A 17,114-nucleotide genomic window follows, 5' to 3' on the forward strand; every position below is an offset into this window, starting at 1 on the left:
TTTTTGTGCTGTGTGGTGAAGAGTGAATTTGCAGTTTGTTTCTGGTTTTCCTGCTCATTTTAATGGGCTATTTTAGGTAACTTCTGACTCTTCTTAATCTAAGAAGAATGGAAAAACAAGGTTTTAAGAAGTACAGAGGTAGCTTTGACTTTAAATATCACACTGTGCACTTAGGAAGACAAAACCAAGACCAAGTAATCAATTTATGAACAAGTAATCATTCTGATATCCTGTGTTTTGGTAATGCTAGTGGTTTACTATACTAATAAGCAGTGTTTACCTTTTTGTTATTCAGCAGTGCTGTGTGCTGAATCTCAAAATCCCAGACACCATAGTCGTCACACACAACAGAGAATGTACACAGCAAGAATTTTCCTCTCAGTCCCCACCTTAGAGGAACAGTTTGTGAAAATGTGAGCTGTTCTGTTTTGAAGCTTTCTCAAACTTTGACTTGTCTGCCTAGTTCATAAGTGTGTCCTGTCTGTGAGCAGTGTGGTTTCACATGGATTCCTGTGCAGAGGCATTGCTAGAAATTAAAGTCTGTTGGATATAGTCCATCAACTTTTTGCCCTATTATGAAAATCTAGATGAACTATTAATCTTACAGAGCTATTGAACATGATGGGTTCATTTGCTGCTTCTATTTTTAGACCTATTTCACTACTCAGAAGTGACTTAGTAGTACTTAAAATTGTTGAACCTAGCAAATTTCTTGAGTTGGAATCAACTTTAAATATTCTTACACAATTTATATGCATATTTAACATTCTTGTTGCTGGTTGAATATCTGCTGATCATTAGTCTGTTAAGTATTCACACAATGCTGAATTCATTTCTTTATTAAACAATTAAGACTTGTTTGGACTACCCAAATGGATTTTAATAGCATAGCATTAATAATGGGGGGGTGGGAGGATGAAAGTAGTAGGCACAATTTGCAAGCTGTTTTTTTCCATTTACGTTGTAGATTTACAAAGTACAGTGATAGACTCAGCAAAAACATCTGTTTTCCTTCTGTTGTTTGGGGTTTTTTTCTCTGAAAGCTGTAAGCCAAAGAGCTTTCTAGCCAAAAAGGCTAGCAAATTAAATTTTTTCCTGAGTGATTCTTTTATAAATCTTCAAGAGTTCTTTTTTCCTTCAGTGTGGTATTTCTCAGCCTTTTTAAACTGAAACAGACATCTAGTCTTTTGGGGAGGAAAAAAAAATCCAAGGAGTGTTATCTACAGAGTTATCACAATGGTTTTGATTTACATCCAAATAAAAATCAGGCTTCATGCTGTAAATATCAGTTAATTTCTATCCTCCCGTTTTGTTCCACTTTCTCATTTGGATTATGAAAATGTGCACATAGAGTCCCAGTACTGACAGAAGTTTGATGTTTATTGAACTGCTTTCTGATGTTTTACAGTTTGCATTTTAAGAAATGCTGCCCTAATAATACTTGGCCGGTGTAAAGTTCCTGATAAGATAAAGGTCATTGTTCTTCATGGGTACCTGATTGGCAGCTGTTGCTGGGGACTTTTATCCGGCACAGTGCACACTTTCCCGTTTAACATAGCCTTAACATGCCTGCATTAGCAAGGGTCGTCATTAAGAGTCGTCTTTTTTAAAACATGTATTTTCTTAAGCTATTTTGCAAAGCCATGGCCATTAATTCTGAAGCCAGTGCTTCATTTATTGCAGGGTACTTTAAAGTTTATCAGCTTTTAGAGGCTGAGCCTAGCTTAAATACTTCAACATATATTCAACATCAATCCTATTTCAGGTTGATAGCCTAAATCCAAAGAAACGTAGAACGGCATGAAGAAACGTCTATGGATTTTTGAAATTTTCTGTATAAGATTGCAGAGTGGAATAGCTGGCCAAAAGGAAATAAATGGCTTTTTCTACTGTAAAAGGTTACTTTGACATTAAGGGAGACACAAAGCCTCTTACTTCTACATGAGAATCACAAACCTTGCTCCTTATGCAAGCTTTTCTCTTCCTTTTTGGCATGCTGCACTGTGTTTGTATTACTTGTATGCATATATGATTAGGAAGCTCTGTCCAGAATATGCGAGACAGCCATTATCACAAACTTAACTTCTGGCATACATTTAAATTTGCCAGTAATTTGCTGGTTATACAAGTTAATGTTGTCTTACTAAGACAGTAAGCTGAGCTGCATTGCTAACAGTGCAACTCAGAACATTATGGGAGAGATGACGGTGCCTGAACACAGGGGTTTACTGTCATTTAACGTGCTCCTACGGTATGTGCTGTTCCAAAAGGGGACAGGTCTCTCAGAGGTCCAGACCCATAGCTGGCCATCCCATATGGATACCTCAGTATGCCTTAGGACATCTAGAACGGCATTGTTTAGGTAACTACCGTTTACACACGTGAGAGAAAAGTGCAGGTACTTCAGAGCCAATGTGATCCAGAGAGTTGCCAATACAGTCATGTGAAACTGCAACTTCACAAAGGTGTGATAACCAGGAAGGAAGCATTGTGGTGTCAGCAAGGGAGTATGCTTGTCGCAGCAAAGTGCCTATGATAATTGAGTGCCATCCCAGTTTCTCACAGTAACTTCAATAATTTTTTTCATGTGTTTTTTAAGTGGAAAGTAGAATAGAATAGAACAGAATAATTTAGTTTCAGTCAGAAGGAACATACAACGATCATCTAGTCCAACTGCCTGACCACTTCAGGGGTGACCAAAAGTTAAAGCATGTTGTTAAGGGCATTGTCCAAATGCCACTGAAACACTGACAGGTTTGGGACATCAACTACCTCTCTAGGAAGCCTGTTCCAGTGTGTGACCACCCTCTGGGTAAAGAAGTGCTTCCTAGTGTCCAGTCTAAGCCTCCCCTGGTACAGCTTTGAACCATTCTCATGTGTCCTGTCACTGGGTACCAGGGAGAAGAGCTCAGCACCTCCCTCTTCATGTCCCTTCCTCAGGAAGCTGTAGAGAGCAACGAGGTCACCCTCCTTTCTTCCAAACTAGACAAGCCCAAAGTCCTCAGCCACCCTCACAGGACATTCCTTCCAGCCCTTTCTGCAGCTTTGTTACCATCCTCTGGTCACATCCAAGGATTTTCACATCCTTCAAAACTGTGGGGCCCAGAACAGCACACAGTGCTCAAGGTGAGGCTGCACCAATGCTGGATGCAGTGGGATAATCCCCTCTTTTGACCGGTGGGTTGTGCTGTGCGTGGTGCACCCTGGGATGTGTTTTGCCTTCTCTGCTGCCAGGGCACACTGCTGAGTCACGTGGAACCTGCTGTCCACCAGAACCCCCAGATCCCTTTCAGCAGGGCTGTTCTCCAGCCACTCCTCTCCCAATCCGTACTTACTTCTGGCACTACCCTGTCCCAGGTGCAGAATGTGGCATTTGGACTTGGTAAATTTAATCCCATTAATCATTGCTCCGTGCTCCAATCTATCTAGATCCATCTGGAAGGCCTCCTGTCCCTCAAGAGAGTCACCAGCACCTCCCAGTTTGGTATCGTCAGCAAAGTTGCTAACGGTGCGTTTAACTTCTGCATTCAGATTGTTGATAAATATATTGAACAGAACAATGTGTACCTGACTGCCATTATTTCTCATATGGAGCAAACAGCTGTCTATGGCCATAAGTATCAAAAGTGTCACTCAACACATGTTCATTCCCAAATGTATTGTGTCTGATAATGTATGCTGTTTCAAGTTCATTATCATTTTGGTGGTCTTTTACAGAACCAAGGGCATACACATTTCAGCAGGAAAATGTCTGCTCTTCCCAGCCTTTTTCCCTTTGATGGTCAATCACCTCAATAACTGTGTTTTTCCAGTGAAAAGTAGTCTTTGAGTGAATTATGACTTTGAGAAGAGAGAAGAAAGGGGAAAAAAAAACAAGAAAAATGGTATTAGAAAGAAGAACAGAACTGATTAAATGGGTCCAACTGAAGAAATAAAATGAGGAAGGCTGTTAGCTACAAATCAAAGCTAAATTAAAAATTAAAGAAACATTACATCAAGTAGTAAAACAGTCAACTACAAACTACAAAAATAGTGGGGGAAAATGAAGGGAAAGTGTCTCTCTCACACAGAGAGAAGATCTCGTCCAGTACATGATTTGCCACCCATGCAGCAACTGCAGTGCTTCACACAGTGATAGAAGAAAAAAGAAGTGCCGGGTGATTGAGGAGGTTGAGATTGAAATGGTTTAGGTGAGATGTTAATAAATTTTCCGTGAAATGGCACCGCAAACAAGCTGGGAGGAAAGGTGAAAGGAAAGATGAATGGAGGGGACTGATCTTTCATACATCTATCCTACTTCACAGACAAAACCGTACATCTAGTGCCCGTGCCTTGCTCTCTAACATGCAAATGAAGAGGAGAGCGTTGGGGAGCGTGTGAGCACACTTCTACAAACACTTGGAAATCAAAATGAATGCTGCACAGACAAAAACAAAAACAAAACCCAACAAACCAAACAAAAAAGCCCAGTGCAGTGTTATGCAGCAAACCAAGAGGTTTAGCCGGGCGAATATTTGAAACATCTGCGTCTGCTCACAACAGCAGAGAGCGCTGTGTCGTTAGCAGCGGCTTCCATTTGGAAAGGCAGAGCTAACTTCCACCTAGCTGTGACAAGCACAAAGCAAAAACTGTGATATTTCTGCTACTCCAGCATGTCGCTCTCTATTGCCAAAGAATGCATTTTAAAAGAATTTAAAAATAAATAAATAAAGGGATGCAGCTAAGTTGCCATGGCAGCAAAATCCAATATAAAATCCCTGCTAGTGCATAAGAAGAGAGCAGTAGTTAGAAACACAATCAGCACTATCTCATGAATAAATTAGAAGTAAATACTTTTGGGGGTAAAGAAATGAAACATTTCAGAGTAGGCGTAGGAGAAGAGAGATTCAATTTGTCCAGAGTCACTGGGGGGCTGCAAAGAAGAAATGAGCTGTAGAAGTTCTCCCAGGTAAGGATTCCTGCTGAGGAAGGTGAACTGAGAAAGAGGTTGTACAGGAAGACTTGAGAAAATGTGTGTCAGAAGAATAAATCTGGCAAATCACTGGGAACAGGCAGAGAGGGACACTGCAGATGCAATTGTGCATTTTTGTTTTCTTGCATCCTTTTCTTAAGAAAGTTCTTGTAGCTGCTGCCAGGGGTGATTTCAGGGCAATAGCTTCAGGATAAGCATTCCTCATATGGCAGTGGTAAATCATAAACCAGGATTCTGGATGTTTTAACTAATGTCCCCAGCACGTTCTCCAGCATATCCAAAAGCATAAGATGTGCCAATTCACAAGCTGTGTGACCAATTCAGAGCTCCTATTACAGGAGTAGCCAGGGCTGACGTGTTTCCTAAGGAGCAGCGAAGCAGAGTGAGAGAAAACAAACCTGAAAGCCAAGGGCTTGCAACCGAGTCCACACAAGAAACTCTGCTGGTTTATATAGTCTCCCTGAGGAAAAGTCCCTCTACAAAGGTCACCCACGCATCAGAAAAGAATAGAAGATTTTAAATAACTTATTTCCTTGAAAAAAACCTTCTGGAGTTCTGGGACCACAGGCAGGTTCTGGAGTCCCCAAGACAAATGTTTCCAAATACGCATCTAACATTCAGGCATGCCAAATTCCTATGCAGACATCAACCTGAATATGTTTTAATTCTAGAAAGTTTGGTCAAGAAACTTTCCAAAGGCCCAGAGCTGAAAACCACAGCAATTCTGGAGAAAAACATTCTAGCAAATCAAAGACAGTTGCTAACAGGGAAGAAAGAATACATGGTTTTATGAGATTTCTTTTACAAGATTTGCTGCTTCAAAGATTCATTTGTCTTAGCCAAATAAAGGTTTACCTTGCTTAGACAAAGGTTGTTTTGGAATCAGGGACAAAAATGGGAACCCAGAGCCAACCTCTAGACTCACGTTTGTGGTTTACCATTAGTTTCTGCTGAAGAGCGTGTAGCTTTCCTTAAGGGTTAGGTTTGTGCCTGTTTCTTAAATTGTCTGGGCCGGAATTTTTAGTTACAGCAGCTGTATGGGAGCTGGGGATGACAGCATGAGCATTTAGCTGGATGGCTTCTGTCAATACCCCAGATACGTGATTATTGACTCACACATGTGTTTTTCATTAGGAAATCAAAGCCAAGAGTATGTCAAGGGCCTGGTCGGCAAAGTAAAACAAGCACATGTCTTAATTCAGTCATGCACCAGATACATTTTCACTACTAAAGGAAAGAACAGAAGAGACAAGACACTACTAGCAAAAGCTTCAAATCTCTATTGTTCTTCACAAAGAGGAGAGGCTACTGTCTATGCTGAATACTGAGTATTTCTCCCTACGGATACACTGGAACCCACCTGTCTTTTACTTTGTGACTCAGACGGTTCTCACTGGCTTCTCTCCCCCAAGGGCAGGAGTCCTCATGCCCAGTAGGAAGAGTCCTATGAGGAACGGCTATTTAACTAGATGGACCACATTCCCAGCTGGTGATGGACAGCTGGAAATCTTCCCCAAGGACTTTCCATCCACATTGCGTTTGGAGAAGTTACTTGGGCAGAAAGAATTGGGGCCACCCAGTAACTCCAGCAAGGACCCCTTGGCAGCTTCCCACCACCCAGCTCAGGGACTGGCATCCGAACAGGGAGATGAATGTTGATCTTTTCTTTCCTGGGGTTAATTCCAAGACATAGAGTCCATTCACCCTCTTTGATGTCAGGAGGACCTTGTATCCATTATCTCATGATCCTTAGTACCTCGCTTTGGACTGCAGGTTGAGAAGAGATGAGAGGTGAGCCCTGATTTAACTCTGCCTCACATCCAGCCATGGCGTAGGCTTTCTCCTGATGTGTATGGTCTTTGGCTCACCCTTTGGGTACTGTTAAAGAGAAGTTGTCTCCAGCCTGAAGTAATCTGGATTCACAGTCTTTTGGAGAACAAAAGGAAGAGGTTCGCCACACAACAAAGAAGTCTGTGTGTGCCCATGAACAAGTTACTGTGTTTGCTTTCAAGATATCTAAAAAAAGGTGGGGAACTTCCCCAGCTCCTGTGTTCTTGTTTCTGATACCCGGGCTTCCTTGGGTGGCTAGAGTTATTAGTTACTGACTTCCTCTTCTCCCACTCATAGCTAAGAAAAGGAGGTGGTTTTGCTATTAGATGTGAGGTGCTTTGTTCCCTCAATTTTCACAGCTCTCATAGCAATACTTTGTTTTCCATCCTCTAGTTTAAAACATGTAATTCCCAGCTGCGTCTCTATGACTAAAGTAAACACTCTGGTCCAGGGTGTGTTCTCAGCAGTTAATGCCTCTGTCCTACTCTTCATTATGTACTTGTTAATTTAGTCTTGCAGTCGTCTGCATTCATGTTTTGGCACTATATGCCCTAAATGGCAAATGAACCTTCCTGGTAAGTGGTGGGATGCCCCCATGGCGCCTCTCTACAGCCTTTTACTGTCTGGATTATCACTTGACCAAGACTTAACATTTCAGTTTGCTCATGGGCTCTGGAAGGCCCTTGTAGAACAAAAACATTCAGTAATTAGGGGACGAACACAAAATTGCAATGGTCTGCATTGCCATCGCTGAAGGAACTGCTGCTTGCCATCTGAGTCATGTAACTGGCCACCTGGGGCCTCCCAGATGGCTTTACTTAAGATATAAAATGCATCTCTTCAACCACCTTCAGGGAGGAACTGGGCACATCGTGTCCCAGGACTGAGACACAGGACAGTGCAGGAGTCAGAGGTGGAGATTTCAGCCGAGAAAAGCTGTCGCAGAGCTGCTTTCCTTTGGCTTGGGGAGATCCACCCAAAACTTCCCCAAAGAAATCGGGTTCTCACAACAGTGAATAGAAAACTCCGCTTAAAAAATTGAAACACACAACACAGTCAGTAAAGAAAGAACACTGCAACAAAGATAAAGAATTCATACAGGACTGCATTATGCAATCTCTGAACATATACTTAGTAAATGAGAATGAAAACAAATGGTTATATTCCACAGCTCTTAATATTACCTTGGAGTTCTCTATGAAAGTGCCAGACTGTAAAGGATGAAATCTGAACCAAATTTGGAAACTAACTCCCAAATGACACCTGGAAGTACCGGCAGATGAAAATGTCAATGTGAATCCAGTGCCTAGGGCATCATCTTAGACTAGAGTCCTTCTTTTATCTTTTTCTCTCTTTTTTTTTTTTATAGAATTGTCTTAATTTGCATAAAGCTAACATATACGACTTTTAGTAGGAAGTTATCTTTGCCTGTGTAAAGCAAAGATAGCTGATGGCTGTTTATAGCCAGACTGATTTGCTGACCTTTCCCCAAAGGACATCACAGTACATTCCTCATTTCCAACTTTTTCTTTGATAATTTTCAGTAATCTGACTTTCAGCTTCATCTTAAGTCTTCTACATTTCTTGCATACTGATTTCAGCTACTTTAACGTGGTCTCATACTGTTAAATACATTAAGCCCTAAACTGGGTTATTTAACTCAATAACAGAAACAGGGAGTATCAGACCCAGCGTGCATCACCAATCTCTTTATACTCAGTGTATATCCAACACTTCTGGGACACCTCCTACCTTCTGAGCATGCATGGCCACCTGTGAGGCTCTGGGAAGTGCCAGACTAATTATGCATATACTATAGAAATATAAAGATTTCTACACCTAGGGGCAATTGTTCTGGTAATGCCCAGGTGAGTGTAAAGCAAGAAAAATCCTCAAACTCCATCCGGGTAGCTTTTCTGGATAGACAAAGAGGGTGATGAAAGCCTTAACAAATGGTAACTTCGTGGGATTTTCCTTCCAGCTGCTACTTCAAAAACTTTACCTCTGTCACCATTCAAAGTGCAGTCACTAAAAGCAGTCTCCAGACCTCAATCCAGATCCAGATGAGGTGCAAGGTCAAAGGGGGAGTCCTGCCAGCAATTTACCACTCGAGAATGGAAGTTCTGTACACATCCGTGCCTTTTATAGGTTTATGGAGGGGCAAAACCTGCTTTTGTTTTCCTCAAAATGAGGAAATAGGGAGTAGAAATTCAGGTGTAGTTGTGCAAGTTTGCTCAAGGCTCAGGAATGGCTTTTAAGACTTTATTTGTTACACCTGACCAACTTACATCAAAGCACCCACAACAGACCGTGACCTGCACCCCTGCCCATCTGAGCACCCTTGGGACTCCCCAGGTATCTGAGGTTTACAAAGCCCCAGGATCAGAAAAGCTGAAATGCGGTATAAAGCCATATTCAGTGATCTTTGCCAGCTGCGCTCCAGATCTTGCCTGGGATAATGCCTTATCCAGGCTACTCATTTCCCAGAGCCAAGGCAATCCTGACGAGGAGGACTGCCACAAAGGAAAATAGGAGATACAACTTGTTGTAGTTAAGAGGATTCCTGAAAGAAAACTGATAGGAAAGCTGCGAACACCTCCTTTGTGGCTCCCCTCCACCAGCTGTTCTCACTGAGTCTGGGCACAGCTGAGAATTCAGCCCAAAGAATTACTCAAATTGATGGTATGTAAGTTTTTTAAACAAAGCAATCTCTGTTCATGGGAAGAGCAGAGCTGGTCTGCGAGTTTCCCTCCTGCATACAGCTTTAAAGGTATATGCTGTGATTATGTTTTTAGAAAGAATGAAAAATATCAGGAAAAAATGGGGGCTGTGACATGCTGTATGTTCTTCACCCACCATGGACAAACTAGAATTTGACTTTTAAAAGGTTTTACTCTTCAACATTTGTATGACTGTCATTGTCATACATTTAAGATTGAACAAAATTAAATTACATGATGTTAGAAGCTCACTTTTGTTTTTTAATGGACAGAAGTCCCTGGCAGCATGGAACAAGACTTCCCATTTACAAGTAACGTGGGAAGACAGATCCTGTTAATACACCATCCCAGGAACTTCAATTTGCTGCAGAAATTATTTTTAAAAAGTCTTCATTAGTGATGAGAACAATCCTGAATGATACAACACTGAACAATCTTGTGTCCTCACAGGGAGGGGCTGATTCCGAAAAACACTACAGAGTAAAAATGCCGGAGGGAGTGGACACGTGAAAACAGAAAACTTAACCCATAAATACATACATGAGAGGCAGTAGATGACTACACAGAGAGCGTAAAGACGAGGTGGGGAAGGGGGGCACTCAGTAAAGCCAACTTCAGCCTGGCCAAGCTGATTTCCCGAGGTGTCCCAAGCACCAGGCCGTCTCTTGAGGCCGTTTCTGAACAAGTCTATTTTGGGTACCCCCATTACCTTCAGCAGGAGCCTATTTCCCTCCACTGTCTGCAGGGGGGACCTACGGAGATTTAAGTGGCCAAGCTGAAGCTGGCTTTTGCGAGCCCTCCTGACAGGCACCCAAGATTTTAAAAGAGGAAGGGAGAAGGCTGCACAGAGGTCTTTCTGGGGAAAGGGAGGATCACCAGAGCCCTCAATGCCGGGTAATCTGTTGGGACACAGTGTCTGGATTGCAGCTGCCCTTTTCAGATGCAAATGTACTTTCCTGAGGTAAATTAAATCACATGTGGAGCACCTTTATTTCTTCCATTCCAGAAAAGAGGAACACACTGACTGAGGAAGCGGGGATCCCAATCTGGCCCTCAAATTCCAGGAAAAGGGCTTCAAATCCCCTCCACAATGCATTCAGCCCGGCACATTCGGCAGCCTGGGCAGCAAACCCCAGGAAGGAGTACTCCCTATCCATTACCAAGGACAGGACATGGGACTATGTGGATATATATATTGCAGAACAGCGATTACATTCCACTTTCGGGGATGAAGGGCTTTTTTTGATGAGATGTTGAAGAATGAATTCCCATGTGCTATGTGGGAATTAAAGCTCCTTCTGCACTTCCCATCGGAGTTAAGATTCTGGCCGGGTGTCAAAACATCCCTTCCTCTCTGATATGTGCTACGCCAGTAAGTAGATGCTTTTTGCCTCAGTCTGCTCTGAACTTCAGGGCATGCTTGGAGGTAATCCTGCTGTTGCCACTGTAAATTCAGGTGCTTTAAAAGATTTATTTTTTTTTTCATAGGGCTGTCCTCTTTCTTTGTGCATTTTAATGCACTAGAGAGCATGGAGGTGCTGCCCCAGTTTTCCCCTCACCCTAGATTTACACCAGTGTAATCTTCCTGGGCTCTACTTCCGACCCATGCAGCTGAGGTCAGATGCAATGTAAAAGAATGATGTGGAAGCAGCTGTGGAGCAGAACGTGAGAGCTCTTCTGCGTGGGATCCCACACCAGAACAGCCTTTGTTGTAAAACTATTAATGAAACCTAATCTCTGAGTTTTCTTTTTTTTTTTTTTTTTTTTTTTTTCAGGCAGAAGGTGATTAAATCCAAAAGACTTCTCATTCCTTGAGTTTGAGACATCAGCCAGGAAATTAACTTACTTCTAAATTAAAACAGTCACTCCATTTTATTTTATAGACGCTGTCTAATGCCTCCATGTACGTCTTTTTCTTCCTCCTTTAGTTTTCCTAGATCTGGGTTTGGAGCAAGGTAAATAAAGTGAAGTATTACCACAAAAAGAGGGGGCGCGATGTGAAAAGTGCTTATCTTTAATATTTAAAGGAGCTATTCATTTTCAGGTCCTACGGTCTATTGACGTTTGTAAAGTATGTTTTATTTTTGTAAAACTATTTCCATAAAGTCTACCCTGTACGCAAATTGTCGCCTGGGTTACCATTCGTCATTTAAATTGCTGGGTAGTCCTGCTGCATTGCCACAGGCAGTTCACAATATTTGCATTGTTCTGTATCCGCATAAAAGTTAAGCTTCTAAAGTAACCTAGATACCTGGTAAACCTGGCGTTTATTTACAGCTCTGATTATACAGTGTCCAAAGAGGACATTCCAGGGAGGCTGTGGCTGAAACGCTTTAATAGACGTTGGGCAGAGGACTTCTTGGAGTGTATCAGCAGTCAGGTTTTACAGGATTGCTAAAAATCCTTTAAAAAGAGGAGACTTTATGGAAAAATATTTACACAAATAAAACATGCTTTATGACATTCAGTAGAAGTTTGCATACAACAATACTCCAAGAATTGTGTATCATTGGCACAAAATAAAAATTTGCATACAATACTACTCCAAGAATATGGAGTATTTTTAAGAGGATTACTTTAATGGAGAGCCCATTTTATGTCATTTTCCTTGCACACCTCCTGCTATAAGCAAAACTCAGCATCTCAGTGCTTTGTTTAGATTTCACTTGAGTTGCTTCATGAGCCTGCACGGATACCACACGGGCATTTTGCAGCCAAGTACGAAACAGTGCGATGGACGACTTAAAAGTGACAACTCGACCACAGAACAGGCAAGAGTGGGCAGTCCTTGCAGGGATGCAAGAAAAAAAAAAAAAAAAAAAAAAGAAAGACGGTTACCCCCAAAATGGAAACACTGAGTGGGAAACCCGCTGGCTGGAGCTGTGCAGGACAGGCCCTGGCCACGCAGAGGCAGGCGGCGGCACGCGGAGCAGCGGAAGCAGAAACCCACTGAGGTGGCGGCACCCGCCTCCGCCACCCCGGGCGGGTACGCAGTGCCCAAAAGCGGGTGCTCATCAGCCACAGGGGCACTAACAGAGGCACTTCAATCGCGCCCGATGCCGTGGGGCACTGCTCCCAGCCCTGTGGCAGCTGCGGCGGCCGCGCCAGGGCCCACCGCGCCTCGACGGGATGCGCGTCCCGCCGGCGGGGGCACAGGGAACAGCGCCCCCCGGCGGCCGGGCGGGGAGGTGCCCCGCTTAGCCTCCCCCTCCTCCCGCCACCCCCGCTGCCAATAAGAGGAGGGCGCCCTTGTGACTGACAGCCGCTATGCCCAGTGAGGAGGGGCGCGGCGGGGAGGCGGTGCCCTAGAAATGGCCGGCGGCTGCGGTAGGGAAGCGGGTGGGCATTGTGTTAGGGGCGGGGTCGGTTACGTGCGCCGGATACTGCATCCCGCCGCGGCCCCGCTGAGGAGGAGCCCTGGGAAGCGGTGCCGCCGCCGGCCGGTGCCGCCGCGGGCTCCAAGGGGCAGACGGGAGGCGACCGGAGCCATGTTGGGCAGCGGGGCCAAGGCGGCCAAGCCCTCCTTCGTGTCCTACATCAGCCCGGAGGTGCGGGGCGGGCGCGGCGGCGGCCCATGAGGGGGCCGCGGGAGGTGTGGGCTGTGGAGAGGCGGGCGGAGGGGCTGCCGGGCTGCCGCAGCCCCGTCCCGCAGGGTGGCGGGGAGCCCTCCGCGGGCCCGGCCGGGGGGTCTCGTCAGGGCGGCGGGAGCCGCCGTGCGTGGCCGACCCGGGCGGCGGAGCGGGGGCGGGGAGTGGGGCGGGCTCCTCCCGTGCCGCCGTCCCCCTCGGCCCTCTCTCGGGTTTCGCAGCGGGAGCTCTCCGCGGGGAGCTGTGGGGAGCTTCCCGGTGGGACGGGGATCGGGGCTGGTGCGGGTGCAGTGCGGCGCGCCGCGCCGGGGGTTGCGTGTCTGGTGCCGCGAAGGTGCTTCCCCGAGAACGAGGGGGAAGCTTCTTGCTAGCTGCTTCTCGAGAAAATGCTTCAAAAAATGCAATCGGCTGGTCAGTTTTAAGCTGGTTATTTTTCTGGTGGTTTCCCTTGAATTGTTTTTGTAAGCAGTGAGCAGATGTCAGGCTGTCGTTGTGACTCCTCAGCTTGTGAGGTGGGACTTTCCGAACCTGTTTTTCTTAACGTTCCTTAACGTTCCTTAACATCCCTCCCAATGTGTCCCTGTCTCTGCAAGCTCCTTGTTTTCAGTTCTGTCGCTGTGAAGCCCTGGGTCTCTCCCTTTCCTTAACAGCTCAATGTCGGCTCTTGGCTGTGCGTATCTTTCGTATTGTTCTTCCTGTTGTCCTTTCACTTATTTATTGAAACTTATTTTGGCAGTTTGATTAAAGTGGCTTTAGACTCAATTTACTCAGGTCATGTTGTTAACAGATGGTATTAGATCAGTATTATTATTAAGTATTCCTTCATTCTTATTCCTGGTAAACAGCTGTTTTCTAGGAAGACCAGTCTTCATGAAAACTAGCCATTTGTGGGCTTGTTTTTTTTTTCTCCTCCATAGTTCTTTGTAATCTGTGTCAAACTGGTTCTTAATTGTTCAAGTCTCTTGAGAGCTTCTTAAGGAAGAAATTTTTGTCTGTCCTGTTTATTAGTACAGAGGCTGTCACTGATAGGACCTTGGAGAATCTGCTGGTTTTATTTTTCACTAAATCTGTAATAACAATGCAATTATTACGGCTTAACTCATCTGTGCTGTTTAACACTTATGTCCTTATTTTGTGGTAGCAACTTTGGGTTTATGTGTTGTTCAGCCCTGGTGACTTGTAGTTTCATCAGTTTACTTTAAAAGCTTTCCGTCTTCCATGTACTTCCCAGTGAAAATGGATGTAAATGATCGGTACAAATATTTCTGGAGTCAGCAAATATATCTCTGTGTGAAGTCAGTCTTTCACCTTAGGAAAGTATGTTGTACAAATACACAAAAAAGTGTGTGCTCAAGGAACTGAATTTTGCAAAGGTAAGAACTTCACTTGTTGGACATACTGGAAGACACCTCACTGTTTAAACAAGCGTGCTGGATGATCAGAGCTTGCGGGGGAAAAATGGCCAGTGGGAAGAAGTACAAGTCAAATAGATGTAGTGCAGTAAGATACCAAATAGTAGAGTATTTTAGCTTGATTATAACTACAGTAATGTAACTCTTCAAGTGTGATCCTGATGGCTTCAGGAAGAATAATGAAGGTATTTAATACTGGAAGATGAAGCTATTAACGAAATATCCTGATGCACTTGAGCTTGCAGACATTCACTTTATTTATTCGTGCTGCTTTTAACTATCTCCTTGATGCACTTAAGTTTAAGAATTTTGTGGGCTCTTGCAGCAGAAGCTTTGAAATACAGGCCTGACTTCTGCCATAGAATTGGTGTCTCTTTCACAGCTTCAAAAGCTCAGTGAAACTGAGGTCAAGATTCCAGTAGCAAGTAAAGCAAGTTTTAACTCTTTGCTCTGTTGGGTATTGCTCTCTTTTCGACAGCCTGTGATTGCCCTAATGGGATGGTTACATAGGAAGCTGAAGACTTCAGTGGTTTTTATGAGGATTAAAAATAAAACTTTAGGTATGTGATGAAACCTGTGAGGCTAATTGGGGATCTGGAAAAAAACATGTTGATTAGATATCCTAAAATAAACAGAAGTGAGCATGTCTCAAGGAACTGTATTCTGTATGTACGTAGGAAAAGTAACTTTTGGAACACAGATTTCCTGTACCTCTTAACTTTCATGTAGCTGAGTTTTAAAATTGGGGCTAGACTGATAGAACAGTGGAAATACTTCAATCTCTCTTATGTGGAAAATAGTTTGGTCAACTGGGAACTTTCCTTTCATCAAGATAGCATAAGTGCCATACAAGGGCAGACTAATAGCCTGTCTCTTTCAGTAGCAGATGCTTGGGGAATAGTATAGGCAACAGGTATGTTTAGTATCAAGCTTCCTCTGGTAGAACCTATCAAAAGATTGGAAAGAGCAGTTCAGGGACTTCATGAGCTTCACGTTGCATCTAGATAGCATTTGAGTTAATGATGATGGACCTGTCTCTGAACTTATGGAGCCTTGCCTTGAATCTCTTTACTTCTGACTTGCAACAGGAGTTTTCTGTCAACCATTACGCAATACAGAGCAATATAGTAGTGTTATGCTGTAGTCCTCTTTGCTTGCAGTCTCCAGACTCAATGGGCTTGTCCTTGTTCGCTTGCAAAGTTGTTTGAGACCTAAAGCTGCTGCTTCTAGGCTAGGGGAGCCCTGCAGTAAGAAAATGCAACAGGCAGAGCGGAGATTTGTTCCAGCTGCAGGTTGCTTAATCCACCCTCAAATACCTGAAGGACACGGTAGGTAATTTCAGAAAAATAAAATGAAGCTGGCTTTAAACTGCTTTGGGGGTTTGTTTGGTTATGAAAAGAAACAGGAACTCTATTCATGTTAATATATAGCAAGATAGAAGTAAGGAGTGAACAGAAAATGCTGTTTATTAAAGGAACAGAAGTTATTTCCGCTGTGAAACCTCAGAATGTCTGGAAAAGTGGTGTTTTTGACATATGACTAAATATAACCTAGTTATGCTCTGCTGTATGGAGCCACGGATCAATCAATGGTCTGTTGACAGTGAGACCGTAGGATGTTGATATTAGTGACACACTTCCCCTCAGGACAGACTTGGCTACCCTGCAGGAAGTGGGGTGAATACTAGGGTATAAAGTCAATGTTTTGACATGTCTGATCATAGACTAGGAATAATTTGTCTGTGGAGACATAGAAACAAGAACCAGTGAATTAATTCATGATTTTTAATTCTAATATTTCAAAACGGAAAGCATTTACAAGACTAACAAGCTGGATCATATTTTCCTTAAAAATCTTAATTTGAACAAAAAAGTAGATATTAAACTTGATTTGAAGCTTAATGTTACTTTTTGTGCATGTATTCTTAAAAGTTAAATCATGTATGTTAATGCTTGTAGGATATTCTTCTGTTAGCCCTTAAACTTTAAAAGTGTTTGTTCTGCTTCATCCTACTTGTCCCTGAAATCTGGAGTACACCTCAGGCTGCTGAGCTATGAGAGTAACTTTCATATCTGTTGCACATCTGTTGTATCTTGTCTCTCAAATCATGCATAGCTGTTAGCTCATAACCACTATGAATACTTGTTGCTTGTAAATCTTGGTACAATGTTGTGTGCTCTGTAGTGGTTGCTTTTAAAATAGTATGGCGCTGCTTCTAAATTGGAGGGATGGAATTGAAAGGTGGCATAAGGAATATCAGTTACCAAAGCGGACAGCTGGGCTCTGCGCTGACGTGGGGGAAGCTGGGTGTTGAAGTCAGAGGAGATGGATGGGACAATGTAAGGAAAGAGGAAAGGATAAAAGATGAAAAGGACGTGGAAAACATGCGCTATGATCTAATGGGTTATTGGATAATGGAGCTGTGAAAGGAAGGAAAACAAGCATTTAGAGATTATTTTCAGCACTATTATTAAAGTGTAGCAAGAATCTCCTGGATTGTATGGCATACAACACAGGATTAGGTTTGTTGGACCAAGAAATAGTCTTTCAGAAAATACCAAGTGTGTATTGTGGTTCATTTCTGAATACAAAG

At 43.4% G+C, this 17,114-nt stretch overlaps 1 protein-coding gene across 1 annotated transcript in view; it reads left to right on the forward strand.

Annotated features, from left to right (window-relative positions):
- Positions 1–12,976: 12,976 nt before the first annotated feature.
- The window catches only part of MTMR12 (myotubularin related protein 12), a 35,845-nt gene continuing 31,707 nt past the window's right edge, over positions 12,977–17,114 (forward strand). Inside the window, exon 1 of the mRNA XM_082497488.1 lies at positions 12,977–13,070. Within this exon, the coding sequence (XP_082353614.1) occupies positions 13,011–13,070 (60 nt within the window). The 5' untranslated portion in view covers positions 12,977–13,010. The remainder of the gene's footprint in view (positions 13,071–17,114) is intronic.

This window comes from Vanellus vanellus, assembly GCF_965231255.1.
Source record: "Vanellus vanellus genome assembly, chromosome: Z".
NCBI classification, from domain to species: Eukaryota; Metazoa; Chordata; class Aves; order Charadriiformes; family Charadriidae; genus Vanellus; species Vanellus vanellus.